This window comes from Acomys minous (genome assembly GCF_964271855.1).
Source record: "Acomys minous genome assembly, chromosome: 1".
NCBI lineage: Eukaryota > Metazoa > Chordata > Mammalia > Rodentia > Muridae > Acomys > Acomys minous.
This window is the reverse complement of record NC_140483.1, coordinates 36,167,017-36,184,191: the sequence shown is the minus strand read 5'-3', so window position 1 is coordinate 36,184,191 and position 17,175 is coordinate 36,167,017. Positions and strand designations below refer to the sequence as shown.

At 44.2% G+C, this 17,175-nt stretch overlaps 1 protein-coding gene across 2 annotated transcripts in view; it reads right to left on the bottom strand.

Moving 5' to 3' along the window:
* The window catches only part of FAM20B (FAM20B glycosaminoglycan xylosylkinase), a 42,433-nt gene that overhangs the window by 4,008 nt on the left and 21,250 nt on the right, over nucleotides 1–17,175 (bottom strand). For both annotated transcript variants that reach the window (XM_084790878.1, XM_084790877.1), the window contains exons 4-7: nucleotides 13,819–13,928; nucleotides 6,905–7,076; nucleotides 3,904–4,095; nucleotides 2,821–2,880 (exon numbers count right to left, since the gene is read on the bottom strand). In XM_084790878.1, the coding sequence (XP_084647004.1) occupies nucleotides 2,821–2,880; nucleotides 3,904–4,095; nucleotides 6,905–7,076; nucleotides 13,819–13,928 (534 nt within the window). The remainder of the gene's footprint in view (nucleotides 1–2,820; nucleotides 2,881–3,903; nucleotides 4,096–6,904; nucleotides 7,077–13,818; nucleotides 13,929–17,175) is intronic.

Here is a 17,175-nt window from a genome sequence, read left to right as displayed (position 1 = left end):
TGTGGGAAAACAAAGTGTATGATTAAAGTGGTGAGACTACAGGACGAGAATGAAGTGCGTGATGTTAACAGGACTTAGCCTTGGATACTCAGGGCGGGGATTTTAACTTCATGATTCAAATGTTTCTGAATTTAAAAATTCTACCATTCGTAATAGAAAAACATTTACTTTAAGAATATCTATTTTTTTCTGAGCAATGGTGGCACATGCCTTTAATCCCAGCACTTGGGAGGCAGAGGCAGATGGATATCTGTGAGTTCCAGGACAGCCTGGTCTACAGAGAAAGTTCTAGGTCAGAGAGAGGTCCTTTTTCAGACAGGGTCTCATGTAGCCCAGGACGGCTATGAATGGTACCGAGCTCCTTCTCCTACACCATCTCCCCAGTGCTGGGGTTACAGGTCCATAAGGACCAGTGTTGGCATCTGACCACTCTGATTCCCTCTGCAGGCCCACAAACGCTCCTCGGAGGTGGTCAGAGGGTTTCTAGAGTCATCCCGTCCTCTGCAAATCAGGATGCCAGCTGCTGACTGCCTGTACTGTACCTGTTTCAGTCCCCAATATTAGTAAGAAGAATTGGCGCTAACCAAGATAAATATTACTTTCTAAAGACTCCTGTTTCCTACTGGGAAAAAGAAACAGGAAAAAGCTAACTGTCAGGGTACAGATCTGTAATCCCAGTACTTGGGAAACTGAGGCAAGGGTACTGGGATTTTGAGACCAGCTTAGGCTATATAGTGAAAGAAAAAATGAAAGAAAGAAAGAAAGAAAGAAAGAAAGAAAAGAAGGAAGGGAGGGGCAGGGAAAGAGCTAGGGAAGGAAGGAAGTAAAAAGAACGGATGCAGAAGGTGGGCTGAAGAGATACCTCAGTAAAGTGTTTGCCCTGCAAGCACAAGCACTTAGGTTTGCGGCCCACACTTGCAACATCAGAGTCATGGAGGTGCAGATGGCGACCCCTGGGGCGTACCGGCCAGCCTGGCCAACCTCGAGAGTTCCCGGGCAATGAAAGACTTCATCTCATAAAAAGGGGGAGAGGTGGACAGTTCCTGAAGATGACACCCAAGACTGTCCTCCAGCCTATGCACACACACGTGCACACTCATGCACACCTGCACTCACACAACAGAAGAAGTGGGGGCGGGGAGAGGCGCTAAGGTATAGGTCGATAGTAAAGCACTTGCCTAGTAGGCACAAGGCCCTGAATTTAGTCTTAGCAGTGGAAAAACAAACAAACAAACAAAAGAGAAAGAAGGCAAAGCCACAGATGCCATGTTTCTGGGCTGACCAGGAGCCAAATGAGGCAAATCCCACTGATTATTTACTTATATGTTATGCACATTGGTGTTTTGCCTACATGTATGTCTGTGTGTGGGTGTCAGATCCCCTGGGACTGAAGTTACAGACAGTTGTGAGCTGCCATGTGGTTTTTGGGAATTGAACCCAGGTCCTCTGGAAGAGCAGACAGTGTTCTTAGCCACTGAGCCATCTGTCTAGCCCGTCCCACTGATTCTTGATATGTAAACTTCAAAGCCAGTCCAGGAGCAGGGACCTGAAACAGGAGCTCCTAGCGCCAGGCTTTACTTCATCTTCTTGACTGCTTCTCAATTTCTTTATTCTCTAATATATTTAAATCACTTATTAAATACTTAAAGTTATTTTTTTATTTTTGTTTTAACAATTTCTTCCTCCCACCCCAGACAGGGTTTCTCTGTTTAACAGCCTTGGCTGCCCTAGACTCACTTTGTAGACCAGGCTGGCCTCAAACTCACAGCGATCTGCCTGCCTCCGCCTCCCAGGCACTGGGATTAAAGGCGTGCGCCACCACCACAAGCAGAATATAAGGAGTTTAAAGTCATCTTCTGTTAATGAGCTCAAGACCAGCATGGGTGGTTTTGATCTCACTTTAAAAGAAAAGATTTACTTATTTATTATTGATACAGTATCCTTCCCACATGTGTGCCTGTATGCCATAAGAAGGCACCACATCTCATTACAGATGGGTGTAAGCCACAACATGGCTGCTGGGAATTGAACCCACAGCCTTTGGAAGTAACAGCCAGTGCTCTTAACCTCTGACACATCTCTCTAGCCCGAGAAAGTTATTTTTTGCTTAGATAATTTCAAGGTAAAATATTCAAACTCCAGATGGGAAGACTTGAAACCACAGGTTTCAGATATAGCAGCTGAGAATACAGGCTGTAACAGATTTTTTTAAATTATTAAAATATTTTTTCGTAGGGGCTGGAGAGATGGCTCAGAGGTTAAAAGCACTGGCTGTTCTTCCAAAGGTCCTCAGTTCAATTCCCGGCAACCACATGGTGGCTTACAACCATTTATAATGATATCTGGTGTCTTCTTCTGGTGTGCAGGCATACAGGCAAGCAAAACCCTGTATATTTAATAAATAAATACATCTTAAAAAAATTTTTTTTGAGATTGCCTCACAATGTAATCCTGGCTGTCTCAGAACTCACAATGTAGGCTAGGGTAGCCTCAAATTCACAGAGATCTGTCTGCTTTTGTCTCCTAGGTGCTGGGGTTAAAGTCTAGCTAGACTGTTTTTAGCAGGTAGTAGAGATATTAAGCCAAACACACATATATTACTATAGATACTACAAACTTATTGATGCAAAATTAAAAATAAATTCTGAGCTTTGGGTGACCTGCCTCTGTCTTTCCATCTGCTCTGTCAGGGTTCACGGGGCTCTGTGTTACAGAAGAAGGAAAAGCAACTGGGATGCTTTAAGGTCAAGAAAAGTGATGTACCGGTACCTGAACTGAAGAAGGAAGTGCAGGCAGACACACCTGCTGTGCATAACTTACATGCAACACTGATAGAGAGGGGCGAGAATGCTTCTCTCATCCAGCGAGGGGTTCCCAAAGCTGAAAATTAAATTAAGAGAGTGAATGAGGCGCAAGTATTTGTTCCCTTCTCAGCATCAAAGCAAGAACATGTTCACAAAAACCCAACTGTGATGCTAGACAATTTCATGCTCCAACAGCTCAAATCATCTAAATTAAAAATAAGCCAGGCACGACTAATGAGACACAGGGCCATTAACAGCCTGAACTGAAGTATCAAGCAGCAAATACGCTCAGGTAACAAGGACCCCTTTCCTGACAAGACACTGGAGCATAACTGTGGGGCCGCACTGTGAGTTCTCAGTTCAGAGAGAGAAGGCAGAAATCCTAACCCTGTAACACTTCCTAAAGGTCTGGAAGGAAATTCAGGTTCTCCTCGCTAGAGTCTCCCAAAGGCACTAAAACCTTATTCCTGCAAGTCAGCCTGATGGCAGCGTCAAACCAGAAGAACTGCCCAGGGCTGAGGCTGAGACGATATAAAAATGGTATTCCGTTAGCAAAGGAATGGTGGCTCTGGAAAAAAAAACAGCCACCTCTTTGCTCCCCTAAATGACTGGAGAATCACCAAGTCCTGAGGACAGCGCATGGAAAACAGCCACTATGCTGAAGTCCCCATTAGGAGGACATGCCCACAAACTCTTGTTGCTACTTAATCCCCACTGTGAGGCTGTGAGAGGTGAGGCTTTTGGGAGACTACATCTAGGACAGTTTGGTCCCCAGTCCTTCACCCCACTGCTAGGGCACTAGTGGCCAGTCTTAGCACTACCTACAAGTGAGGACGCCTAAGGAGGTGGGGCCCAGCAGAAGGAAGTTAGATCTGGCATACACTCTTGATGCGGAAATGTGTTTCCAGCGAGGATGATTCTGCCTCATCACAGGCCCCAAAGCAATGAAGCGAACAAGCTCCTGAAAGCATGAGCCGAAGTGAGCATGTTACTCCTACTGCTGACTCATGTCAGTGTGTGACAGCTGCCTGCACAGTGCCCTAGAGACCGCGCCTCTTCCACACAGACGCGGGCGGTCCACGGTCCTGCTGCTCCGTACCTTTTGGCATTATCGAGAAGGATAAGCATGCTAGCGCCTTCATCATCTTGAAAGCTTTCGTAGTGATGCCGGTCAGCATTGCCAATCAAGTAATCAAACACAGCAGTATCGATGATGTCCAGGAGGCGTGGGCCTGAGTCGTAGGGGGACGTTTTCTTCACAGCATCGCAGTAGCTCTCATCGTATTCCCACCTGGAGGCAAGCAGCATCACAGGGGTTACTGGGTGCCAACCACTCCGGACTGCAGTTCAGCTCCTAAGAGCCCTGCAAAGGCCAGGTGCTGACTGTGGTTGCCAGCCTGTGATGTGAGTAGGAGGTGGGGCCTTGCGGTAGGAAGATGAGTTGTTGGGGGCAAGCCTAGACAGTGGACATGGTTGCCTTGCCTTCCTTCTCTCATGTTTGCTTCCTGGCCACCATGAGGAGAGCAGCTTTCCTCCACAGCAGACATGCGTTGCCTTGATACCGTCTTACCATAAACCCCAAAGTAATAGTCCAGGCTGGGCTGAAATTTCAGAAACTGTGAGCCAAAAGAACCTCTCTTCATTTAAAATGTTAGGTATTTTGTTAGAGACAGGAAGCTAAAGCAGACAGTTGGGCCATTGCTGTGACTATCCCTGACAGGGAGGTTCAGAGGCCTTTGGGATTGGTTTGCTAATTTAGAAAATTTTAGAGAAGCATGCTAAGGAAAGTAGAGACTGCTGGGAAGTTCTGGTGGGGGGTTCAGAGGCTGGCTGGAACACAGAGCAAAAGCTGAGCTGATAGGTTTGGGATTATCTGGGAAATGGGCTAGCATGCTAATCATGCCACATTCTTAAGAGAACCTGTCTGCCTTGTACGCGTGCTGAGACTTTGTAGATCGGCTTACACAGCAGAGGCAGCCTGAGGGCACCAGCGTGGGAATTTCTGCTTCTAGCCATATTTACTGTGAGAAGTGGAAGCAAAATGCAGAGCAAAAAGATCTGAAAAGCTTGTAGTTGAACCAGGGAAGAAACGCATATAAAGTTCAAGCCAAGATAACTGCTGAGAGACTAACGCCCTTTCAAAAAGCCAAGAGCTTTACACTAGGAAGGTAGGAAAGGTACCTTGAGGCATCTCAGGAGCCTGCAAGATCCTGCCCGTGCCAGGCTAAACTTCTGTGTTCAACCATCAAGGCACCGAAGAAGCCACTATGGTCCAAAAGGACCTGGATGAGCTCACCACAGCACCAGACCTTGGCACTCCACGTGCTGCTAGTGCTGCAGGCATATGTAATTTAAGGATCGTGGACCCACTTCTACTCAGATTCCAGAGCGGTCTCGAGAGGGTACAGACAGAATTGAAATTCCTGCCAACAGCCTAAGAGTGTGAAGCAGGAAGCTGTGAGTAAAGCCTGAGATACCAGGAACGTGGAATGTTTGCCCTTTGAGGAAAGCTATGGGTAGCGAGCAAAACTGTCTCGAGAGGAGCTTTGTGGGATTCACCCACAGGGACAGAGAGGGCTGGCCAAGCTTTTTGTAGCTCATGCTACACCAGTGTCAGCCCTTAGCTCTGGACATGGAGCTAGAGTTTTTAAAAATAAAATTATTATTATGTGTGTACATGGGTTCATGACATATGTGTTGGGTGTGAGTGGCACAGAACACGTGTAGATCAGGGGACAAATCTGTAGAGCTGGTTCTCTCTTCTTATACAGGAGCTGGGGATTGAATTTTGACAGCTGAGGCGTGGATAGCAGGCACCTTTACCCAGTGGCTGGCTCACTGCCTATGTCTGTTCTTGCTTTTGCCCCATCCTGGCTCTTTTCCTATTCGTTGGAATGGCAATGCTTCTCCAGTGCCACTGTATTTTACAAGCATATAACTTTTAAAAAATTTTTATAGGGCTCATAGCTTAAGATTTGCCTAATGTCTCAGACTTTAGATGTAGGCCTCAGCAACACTGAGACAGTTAAGACTTGAGAACTCTTGGAGTGGGCCAAGGGCATGAGATATACATGAGCCTGCAGAGGTCACCTGCACACGCTATGGCTTATATTTTAAAAACAACAACAACAGTTTATTTTTATTTATGTGTTGTACTTGTGTGCATACCTAGGTGTGTGTGTTGTGTGTGTGTGTGTGTGTGTGTGTGTGTGTGTGTGTGTGTGTGTGTATGTGTGTGTGTGTGTAAGTGCACCAAATGGAAAGAGTTGCCAGTGAGGATCTGAAAAGGCTGTTGGATTCCTGAAGCTGGAGCCCCAAATGTGAGAGCAGGAAATCAAATTTAGGCCCTTTGCAAGATCAAGCGTGCGTGCGCTCTCTCGCTTGCTCTCTCTCGCTCCCTCCCCCACCTCTCTCTGTCCCTCCCTCTCCTCTATGGTTTATATTTTAATGTCCCCTAAAGACCATGTACTAAAGCCTGGTTCAACCTGTGAAACGTTCAGGAGCTATTGGACCTTTACGGTGTGATAAAGGTTTACTCACCGGGAACGTGCTGTGAGGAGGTTATGAGGATGTTTCAGGGAGTCCCTGTTTAGCTAGTTTGCTCCTGGCCTTTTCTATCTTTGCTTTCAAGGAGCAATAAGATAAACAGCCTCTGCCACCACATGCTTCTGCAATCATGTACTGTGCCACCGGAAGCCCAAAGCAGTGTGGCTAAGTGACTGATTATGGAGTGACCTTCTCAAACTGAGGCAAAATTAATCTCTCCTTTATTATTTTTTTCAGGCCAAGGTTTCTCTGTGCAGCCGTGGATGTCCTGGAACTCACTGTGGAGCAGGCTGGCCTGGAACTTAGAGATCTGCCTTCCTCTGCCTCCTGAGTGCCGGGATTAAAAGCGTGCACCACCGCCATCCAGCTAAATCTCTCTTTTTAGTGACAGAAAGATGGCTGACACACCGGCACTGCTGATAACAGGGCCCTGCCTGAGCAGGTTTGCCCTAATCCACAACTGTTCTTATTCTGGCACAGATGGCTGCTCCACTCAGGAAGACAACTGGCCTGACACAGTGAAGAACTAAGTCATGGCCCACAGGAGCATTTACCTGGCCAGTTTGCCTTCTCGATAAGTCCTGCCCCAGGGGTGTCGATGTTTCTGCAGAGGCCACACATCTGGAAGCCAGAGTGTGACAGAACCTTCCATCATGTCTCCATCAGCACACGCTGGCTCTGTTTCTCGGCAATAATAGCACTTCCCATAGAAACAGGTATTGTTCCCTGCAGGATTGAAATGAGCCAGACATTTTTAAGAAGGAAAATTAAGAACCCAATTCTCCCCAAACAAGACTGAACAGCTAAATAAACAGGCACCACAAAAATTAAAATCCTGATGTTAGTCCATTTCACACAGGTGTTTTCCGCTGTAGGTACTAAAAGCAGACAGTGTAACAAAATCTGCAATGAATGAAAGGCTAGAGAAAGCAAATCTTCCTGTCTCCTTCCCACCTGGCCTCTCTCTCAGAAGTCAACTACCATTACAGTCTTGCTCTCAACTCACAATAATTAAGAGACAGAGCAGACACATACTTAGTTTGGTCACATATGGGGCAGGCAGGAGCAGGTAAGTAAACAGACCAAGGGTAAGAGAGCTAGACTTCTCACAGATGAAAAAGGAAATTAACAGAGAAAGTACGACGCTTAAAGTACATCCTGTCATGAATTAGAATCAGAGAATCTGGTTTCAATATACACCCAGAGATAAAACACGGCCGTGTGTATATGTATTTGCACATATATGTCGTTTTGTTTTTTGAGACAGGGTTTCTCTGTGTAACAGCCCTGGCTATCCTGGGCTCTCTTTGTAGACCAGGCTAGCCTCGAACTCACAGAGATCCGCCTGCTTCTGCCTCCTGATTGCTGGATTAAAGACGTGCACCACCATTGCCCAGATGTTTTTTGTTTTTTTAAGACAGGGTTTCTCTGTAGATCTGACTGTTTTGGAACTTGCTCTGTAGACCAGGTTGGATTCAGATTCAGAGCTATCTGCCTGCAACTCTCCTAGGTACTGGAATTAAAAGCATGTGCCACTAACTTGGCTCTAAAGAACATTTTAATATTACATCAAACAAACAAACAAACAAACAAACAAGACAGCTTGTGGAATAAGCAGCTGCCTCCAGGACTGATCAGGGGAGGTACTGTTGAGCCTGGAGCACGTGGACACTGCCAGCTGTAAGGAAGTGCTCAGAGAACAGTGCAATTGTTCCCAAAGGTCATGGAGCTGGTCTGTAGGGTTCTTACAGACTCATCTTTAGAGTCAGAACATCAGCATTAAAAAATAATACTAAGAAATTACAACTCAGAAAGTTAAGTCAATGAATTCATCATTATATGAATAAATGTATGAGGGGAGTTCTTGTCTGAACAGAATGTCTACCAATAAGTCTATAAGGCAATGGCAGAAGTATAAACTACCATTTTACAACTATCGTAACAACTGATTCAAATGGTATGATCAATGTGCTAAAACTGTGGATTATAGTTTGATAAGAGATGGAGTATTAAGCCAGGTGTGGTGGAGCACGCCTTTAATCCCAGCACTAGGGAGGCAGAGGCAGGCGGATCTCTGTGAGTTGGAAGGCAGCCCAGTCTACAGAGCGAGTCCAGTACAGCCAGGGGTACACACAGAAACCCCATGTCGAAAAACCAAAAAGAAAAAAGAAGCTGGGTGGTGGTGGCGCACGCCTTTAATCCCAGCACTTGGGAGGCAGAGGCAGGTGGATCACTGTGAGTTCAGGGCCAGCCTGGTCTACAATGTGAGTCCTGGATAGTCAGGGCTACACAGAGAAACCCTGTCTTGGACAAAAAAAAAGAAAAAAAGAAAGAAATGGAGTATTTATATAGTTTTGCCTGGGATGTGATGCTCAGTGGTGGAGCTTTTGCTCAGCATACACAAGGTTCTAGAGCTAATCCCCAATACTGAAAGATGGGTTGGGGCTGGGGAAGCAACTGGACATCAATAGGGTTGTGGAGTGCCCATCTATAGAGAGCGCCTCTCCAGCTCTGGGATTACAAGTGCATGTCATCAGTATCCTTGAGAGGTTGAGGCCTTTTACCTTTTGATAGCCAGTCAACAGTTTTCTCTCAATTGGGACTTTAAATGCAGCACTTGGGGTAAATAGAGGATCATTGTGACTTTGAGGCTGGCTTGGCTTACATAGGGAGTACCAACATAGCCAGGGCTATAGAGAAAGTCCTTGTTTCAGAAAAACCAAAAGAAAACCAACCAAACAATCAAAAGGTTTCGTCTTTGATCTAATTTCAGAATCATTTTCACAGTTTATTATTTTTTCTTGTGACCTTTAAGAGTCTTGTCTGTTTTCTCTCTAAAATATGTCAGTATTTCTAATGTAATCAAGTTAAATTTATATTTTTATAAATTTGTTGTAACTATAAGTATCCTATATGTTACTTTCAATTAGTTGAAATTATTTTAAAAAAAATCTTAAGGTTGCTAGCAATGGCACCATTGGTCCCAGCACTCAGGGGGCAGAGGCATGCTGATCTTTGAGTTCAAGGCCAACCTGGTCTACAGCTCAAGTTCCAGAACAGCCAGCGCAATACAGAGAAACCCTGTCTCAAAAAACCAAAAAGGAAAAATAAAAGAGAGAAAGGAGGGAATCTTAAGGTAAAGAGTAGTCACAGCCTCGTGGGTGTGCTGTGCACTATAGCTGATTAAGTCCTGGGCAGTACAAACTGTGCTTGGCCTTGGAAATGCAAATAGGCAGAGACAGGTAGATCTCTGGGCCCTGCTGGGCAGCCAGCTCAGATGTGGAGCTTCACGTCAGGGAAAGACTTTGTCTCAAACAATGACCACAGCGATGAAGACACACCTGGGAAACAGTACCCACTAGGCTCGTGCACAACACACACGTGCAAAAAAGACAGGTAACTGACAAAAACACAAATGGCTCTTAAGCAAATGAAAAGATGCTACATATAAAACAAACAACCCCAAGAGTTTCAGGATGCATTATTAATGACACTAGGGCAGGGGCACTCTCATATTGCCGTCGGTAAAGTAAATTAGTTAAGTGTTTATGAGGGGTAATGTGACCACACCCACTAAAACTCTAGGTGCACATGACCCTGGCACTTCAACTTGTAGAAATTTCTACTCATGTATGAAGTGGCATATGTACAAAGTAATTCTGGGTAATAATAGTTGTACATACAAAATACTGGAGTAATATAAGTCCAATAAAGGACTGGTTATAGGGACTTAAAACAGAATACTTTCTAACTAGCTGGGGTTGCTAATCTGGTCTTCAACCTGAGTAACTCTGGAATAAACTAAAGGCCAAGGTCCAAAGCACACCCGTAGGGGTGTTCTTGATCAGATTGTTTGAAGCAGAAAGACCTAGCCTAAATCTGGGCCACATCTGCTGGTGGCAGCTAAAATAAAAGGACATGGAAGAAAACTGTTTTTTGCTCAAAACAGGTTTTCTCTGTGTAGCCCTGGCTGTCCTGGAATTCACTCAGTTAACCAGGCTGGCCTCGAACTCACAGAGATCCACCTGCCTCTGCCGCCCAAGTGCTGGGATTAAAGACGTGTGCCACCACACCCGGATGGAAAAAATCTTTTGCTTTGCCTTCTTGTGTTTCTCCTGCTGGCAATTCACCTCTCCTGTGGCTGCAGCGATCCTGCCCTGGGACTGGAGCTGACTTCTTGGGGATTCCAATGCAGACTGAAGGCCAGCAGCTCTCCAGGGTCCTCTAGGGCCGCTGAGACATCCAGCGCCATGGACTGAACAACACTGGGGTCTTTGGCATTTCCATCGAGAGAGGCCATTGTTCAACTACCCAGGCCACAGCCTGTAAGGCAGTGAAATAAATCCCCTACACACACACACACACACACACACACACACACACACACACACACACACTCACACACACACATACTCACACACACACACACACACTCACACACTCACACACACACACTCACACACACACACTCATTCTATTAGTTCTGTTCATTTAGAGAACTCTGAATAATACATTAGTTAGACAAGAAAAGGATGAACAAGTTCTCAAATATACAATGCGAAGGTTTTTATAATTAAGTAAAAAAGAATGCAATATAGAAGTATGAATAGTAAGCTGTAGATTGTGTAGAATGGCAGACCTAAACATTAATATGTGTTTATAGTCATACAAAAAGGAACCAATTACTAAGAGAGATTATTGCTAGGCTAAGTACAAAGAATACAATGCAAAACTATCTCAGTCGGGGGACCGCATGGTGCTAAGCACCTATAGTGTACCACATAGTACGTAGAATAAGAGTTAAATACAAGCGTGCATGTACAAAAAGAAATAAACTGCTAACAGGGAACCAGAATGTGTTATTGTAGGTCCTTTTGATGGTGTAAGCATGTGAACAAGCTGATGAATTACCGATTCCAAAAACTAAAACACAGCCAGGTGTGGTGGTGCACACCTGTAATCCCAGTACTCTGGGAGGCAGAGGCAGGTGGTTCTCTGTGAGTTCGAGGCCAGCCTGATCTACAAAGAGAGTCCAGGACAGCCCAGGCTACACAGGGAAACCCTGTCTCAAAAAAACAAACAAAACCCAAAAATAATTAAAACACACAAAACAAAGCAACTAAAACAATCTATGGGGAAAATGCAAACACTTGGGTTTGCTAAATAGGAGTCTTTCTTAAGAAAAGAAGTATAATGCATTACTTAAGAGGTTGTGGTTTATTCAGATTCTGGAGTAAAATACAAATGTGGGGGTTGGGGCTGGAGATCAAACGCAGAGACTGCTGCATACTGAGCGGGTATTCTACCACCATGCCTATGCTATACAGCCAGCCCTTACAACATAGACTATCTCAGCCGGGGTGGGGGGGTGGGTGGGGGGGTAGGGGGGGGGTGGAGGGGGGGCCGCTGGCTGGTGCTGAGCATGTAATTACAGCGCTCCAAGCAGCTCACTCCTCCACCACTAGGTGGTGAAAGGGAAACAAGTCTGTGCCAGTGCTTACTGTGTGTCTGACACTAAATGTGCTCTCCTGACTCAGTATCCCCAACATGCTTGGTGAGCCTCAGCCTCCGGCCTCTGACCACTGTGTGGACATACTCAGCTCCGGAAACCGCTTATGTGATTGCAGAGCTCTCCTTATTCCCCGTGGGTGAACTATCAAATCTAAGCCCCCATCTCGGCCTTTCTCCTTTAGCTGTTACACATAAACTCTTAGATGATCCTGAAGCATCAGATGCATCCTCTCTTTCTGTAGCGCTTCAGTCTTTCCTGCACCCCCTCAGCTCTGTAGCCACTTGGCCAGCCAACCTAGAAATCTAGAGTCAGTCTTAAGTTTTCCTTTCTGCGTGCTGCTCTTCCTAGCTAAGATGTTCACCGCACTGCTTACACCAGTCCTCAAACACCTCTCAATTGTTCTGTCCCATCCTTCCCTTAGTTCTGTCTCTCAGAACTACTTCACTGGCGCTCACCTCCTGACTCTCCTCGTCCCCGGTCACCCTCTACAGGACCGCCACACCTCACCTCCTAAATTCCAATCTGTTCGCCTCCTGTTTACCCCCTCCCAGCAGCTCCCCGTTGCCTAAGGAGTGTTGGCACCCAAGCATGACACATAGGCCTTTCAGTGACCCTGTCCTAACCCTTCCTCTCCTCACTGGCTAAACCCACGAGCACCTTCAACCTGAGCTCGCACTCTTTCTGCACGTCTGGTCTCAGCCTTGATCAATGTTAACTTGAGGACTGGTGGGGTAAACTGGAAAATTACAACTTTATTCTCACTAATGTCTATCTGAGATTTAGTGTTTCAACCAACTATGACAATCGGAACCATACCATTAGAATTTCCTGTCACTTTGTCACTAAAAGAAATCAGTTTTCCACATTGTATTACCATTCTTGAAGATTTTACTTTTTGAGACAGGCATTGCTTTACCTCATTTTAAAATATGAATCTATTCATTCTTGTAAAAAGCAAGGTGAAGTTCGTTTTTCAATGTCTGTTCCAAAATTTATACTATGAAGTAGAACACTGAATCACCAAAAGAATCACCACCAAGAGGCCAAGAGAGCACAGGATCTCCATATTCCTCCTGTTTACCATGCACACAACAAGAACAGCATGAGCAGATGCCCTGCACTGCAGAAAGACAGCGGGAACCAGGGCCAGGGCACTCACACCCAGGTCCATGAGTTATGGACTAACTCTTGAAGGAGGAGCAATGGGCCAAATGCAATCCTACAGGAGAACTTCTGACCGTCTCAGCGCTGCTGCAGGTTTCCTCCACTCATTATTATTTATGTTTATGTGGAGGGGTACGCACGTGCAGACCAGAAGTTGATAGGTGCCTTCCTCAACTGCTCCCCACCTTACTCTGTGAGACAGGGCCTCTCACTGAGCCTGGAGCCTACCACCAAGCTGACTACACTGGGAGGAGAGTGAGCTCCAAGGATTTGCTTGTCTCTGTTTGCTCAGCGCGGGCATTACAGGTGCCCACTTCCAAACACGGGTATGGGGATCCAAACTCAGGTCCTCATGCTTGCATGGCAAGCACTTTACTGACTGAGCCATGTCCTTAGCCCTGGGTGTCCTGACTTCTCAGAAGACAGTTCCCAAGAGAACACATAGATAAAAAATAACCAGGACAATGATATGCAGACAGTAACTGATTTAGACCAAATCCTGCATCTGAGACTTAGCCGGAAGATCAAGCAGAAATAAAGTTACCATTTTCGCCACTGGTAAATGACTTCACTTCTTACTTCAAGAAGTGTGTATTAAGGATAAATTCTCACTTCCCACTCCCACTGTTAGACCTAAGTTCCACAGTAACACAAGACCACGCTGCATATTTGCTTTTATATTCCTTTGAGTTCTTTATGAATAAAAGAGATGTGATCAATCCACTTGCTCAATGATGCCCTGCCTGTTTACCTTCTGATCACCCCCTATTTAAATACCCTCTGATCTCTTACCTACAGTGAGGAAGGTGCTCAGCAGCTGCTCCGTGGCAACAGGCTTGATCTCTGTTCGCAGATTAATGTATCTGCCAACCACCAAGGGAGCTCGGCGGAAACCCAAAATCCTAGTTTTGAGGGTTGAGGAGAGAAGAGAGAAATCTTTGGAGACACATTTTAAGTAAATCTCAAAAACCATGGCCAATCCTGCTAAAGATACCAAGGTTCTGGAGGTGGGTAGGTAGGTGAGTAAATTTTGGTTTTTAGAGGTACATATATTCATGAGTTTGTCAAGATGTAGATTATTCAACAGTTCAGCTAAAAAGGAGTGGGCAAGTCAGGCAAAATATAAGAAACTGTTAGCCTTAGGGGACGGGAACATGGTGTCACAGTACCCTCTGCTTCTGCTAAAAATGTTTCATAACCAAACTCGAAATAACTACTAAGAAAATACTGTGCTTAGCCTCACATGGATTAAAAGCTTTGATAAAATTTTGACAAACTGGAAACTGACTAAAAAATACACCCACAGGACAGTTTAAATAAAGACACATTTGAAGGCCTTTCTAATAGGCACTAGAAAATTATTTGTTTTTATTTTCTTTGCTGTTGTTTTGTTGTAGTTATTTGTTTTTCATTTTTTAAACAGGGTTTTTCTGTATAACAGCCCTGGATGTCCTGGAACTTGCTTTGTAGACCAGGCTGGCTTCCTACATACAAGAGACCTTTAATCCCAGCACCTGGAGACAGACCCACTTTTTTTGGATAGTCTTAATATGTAGCCTTGACTGTCCTAGAACTGCTAAGTAGACCATGTGACCCCAAATTCAGAGATCTTTTGCTTCCCAAGGCCTGGATTAAAGTTGTGTACCACTGGCTGGGCATGGTAGCACATGCCTTTAATCCCAGCACTTGGGAGGCAGAGGCAGGTGGATTTCTTTGAGTTCAAGGCCAGCCTAGTCTACAAAATGAGTCCAGGACAGCCAAGACTACACAGAGAAACCCTGTCTCAAAACAAACAAATAAATAAGTAAGTAAGTAGATAAGAAGTTGTACACCACCACAACTATTACTTTCTTTTAAAATGACATTCCCAAAACTACACATTACCTAGAGAAAATTTAGAGGGGCAGAACTTTAAAAATGATAATGAAGAAAACTAGGATCACCCTTAATTCTCAAGCCTAGCAACTACATGTTGGCATAAGCATTTTCTCTGAAATTTATAAAAACACACAGGTATGCATAAACATAACATACATTTGACTTATCTTTTTTCTTTCTAAACAGGCTCTCGCTGTAGCCCAAGTTACCTGTGAATTCATGGCAGTTATCTTGCCTCAGCCTCTCAAGTGCTGGGGTCACAGGCGTGAGCCACCACTGCGGCTTACTAGTAACCACATCTATACAGAGGATAATTCACTACTTAACCAACTAACATTATGGAAAGATATATTTTGCCAATAATTGGGGAATTACAAGATAAAATAATACAGATATATCGCTCTAAATACATTAGACTGATGAAATTTACTATGTTGGGTATACATTCCCAGAAATGAGGAAATAAGGCTCCTTCATGATCTGCTGGTGTCCAGTAAACAGAAAGTAGAAGGTCTTGAGGGAGAAAGTAGACAGACTAGGTTGGGGACAGTCTAATTCTAGTGTGCCATTAAATGAGATGGATTTGTGCAACTCTGCCTGAGTTCCTTTAAAAGGCTGCAAACATCCATAGTATTATAAATACTCATGTACCTTTTTCCCTACCTAGAGATATTAAGTTACTACCAAGTTTTCTCTACTACAAAATGCTAGTAAGGTATGTCTGTATATACTTTTTATTTTTCTTTCATATTTTCATAGTACTTCCTAGAAATATCTTAGATATGTGCACTAAAATGTAGTTATATTTTTTCAAAGGCTATGAACAGTAAGATTTCTGATACAAAAAAAAACAACAACCAGTTCTTAACAGAAAGAACAAAATTAACAATGTTTTAAGCAGCATATGAATTCAATATATTTCTGACAATAAAACATTTAAAAAAAAAAAAGCTGTCATTTCAGTGGGTGAAAATAGCAAGCCATGGTTTTAAAAGGATTTAAAAACATTTCTAGTGTCAAGAAGCCTGTCTAATAACTGCTATTATTCTCATAACTACTCACCATATTTATCCACTTGTCTTTTTATATAGTAACCTAGGCTAGCCTAAAACTGCTTCTCCTTCCTTAGCTGTTTAACCCAGGGATTACAGCTGAGCACTATGTGCTCAGCTCTATATGTGTTTCTTTCACTTTTCTTATTAGTTATTTACTTAGACAGGGTTTCTCTGCATAGCTCTGGCTGTCCTGGACTCAGTTTGTAGACCAGGCTGGCCTTGAACTCACAGAGACCCACTTGCCTCTGCTTCCCAAGTGCTGGGATTAAAGGTGTGCACTACTACCATCTGGCTTCTTTCTTTCTTTTTAGGTTTTCATTTTAAAAAATATTTATTTATATTTATATATTATTCTGCCTGCATGGGAGCCAACAGGCCAGAAGTGGACACCAGATCTCATTATAGATGGTTATGAACCATCGTGTGGTTGCTGGGAATTGAACTCAGGACCTTAGTGCTCTTAACCTCTGAGCCATCTTTCCAGACCTTCTTTTTTGGTTTTTCAAGATAGGGTTTCTCTGTGTAATAGCTTTTCTCCTTCTGTTCCCCTCCCTCTGTTCTCTTTTAAAGTATTTACTGGGGCTACAGAGATAGTTCAGCAGTTAAACGCACTGGTTGTTCTTCCAGAGGACCTGGGTTCAAATCCTAGACCCCACATGGCAGCTCACAACTGTCAGTAACCCAGCTCCAAGTGATCTGACACCCTCACACAGACATACATGCAGGCAAAACACCAATGCACATAAAATAAAAATAAAAATTTAAAAAAGTATTTATTGTACTGTATATGTCTGAATGTTTTACTTGCATGTCTGTTGAAGTTCCTGAAACTGGGGTTACAGATGGTTGTGTAGGTGCTAAGAATTGAACCCAGGTCCTCAGGAAGAGTAGCAAAAAGTGTTCTTAACCACTAAGCTATCTCTCCAATCCCTGTTCTCTGTGCTCTTGATCCATATTCTACTACTGTCTCTCTGTCTCTCTCTCTCTCTTTCCTAATTGGGAAAAAGACAAAAATTTGCCTTTTCTTTTTTTGATTTTTCTCATTAAAAAAAAAAAAACAGCTTCTCTTTCTCTTGCTCTCTTTTTACTGCTAGGGGTCACCTATAGATAGGCACCCCCGAGCCACCTCCCCTCTCCCTAGCCCACAATCATGTCTTTTAGTGTTTGTCACTGTAGACTGAGTGCATGTGAGGAGGAACTGGGAACCACAACTTGG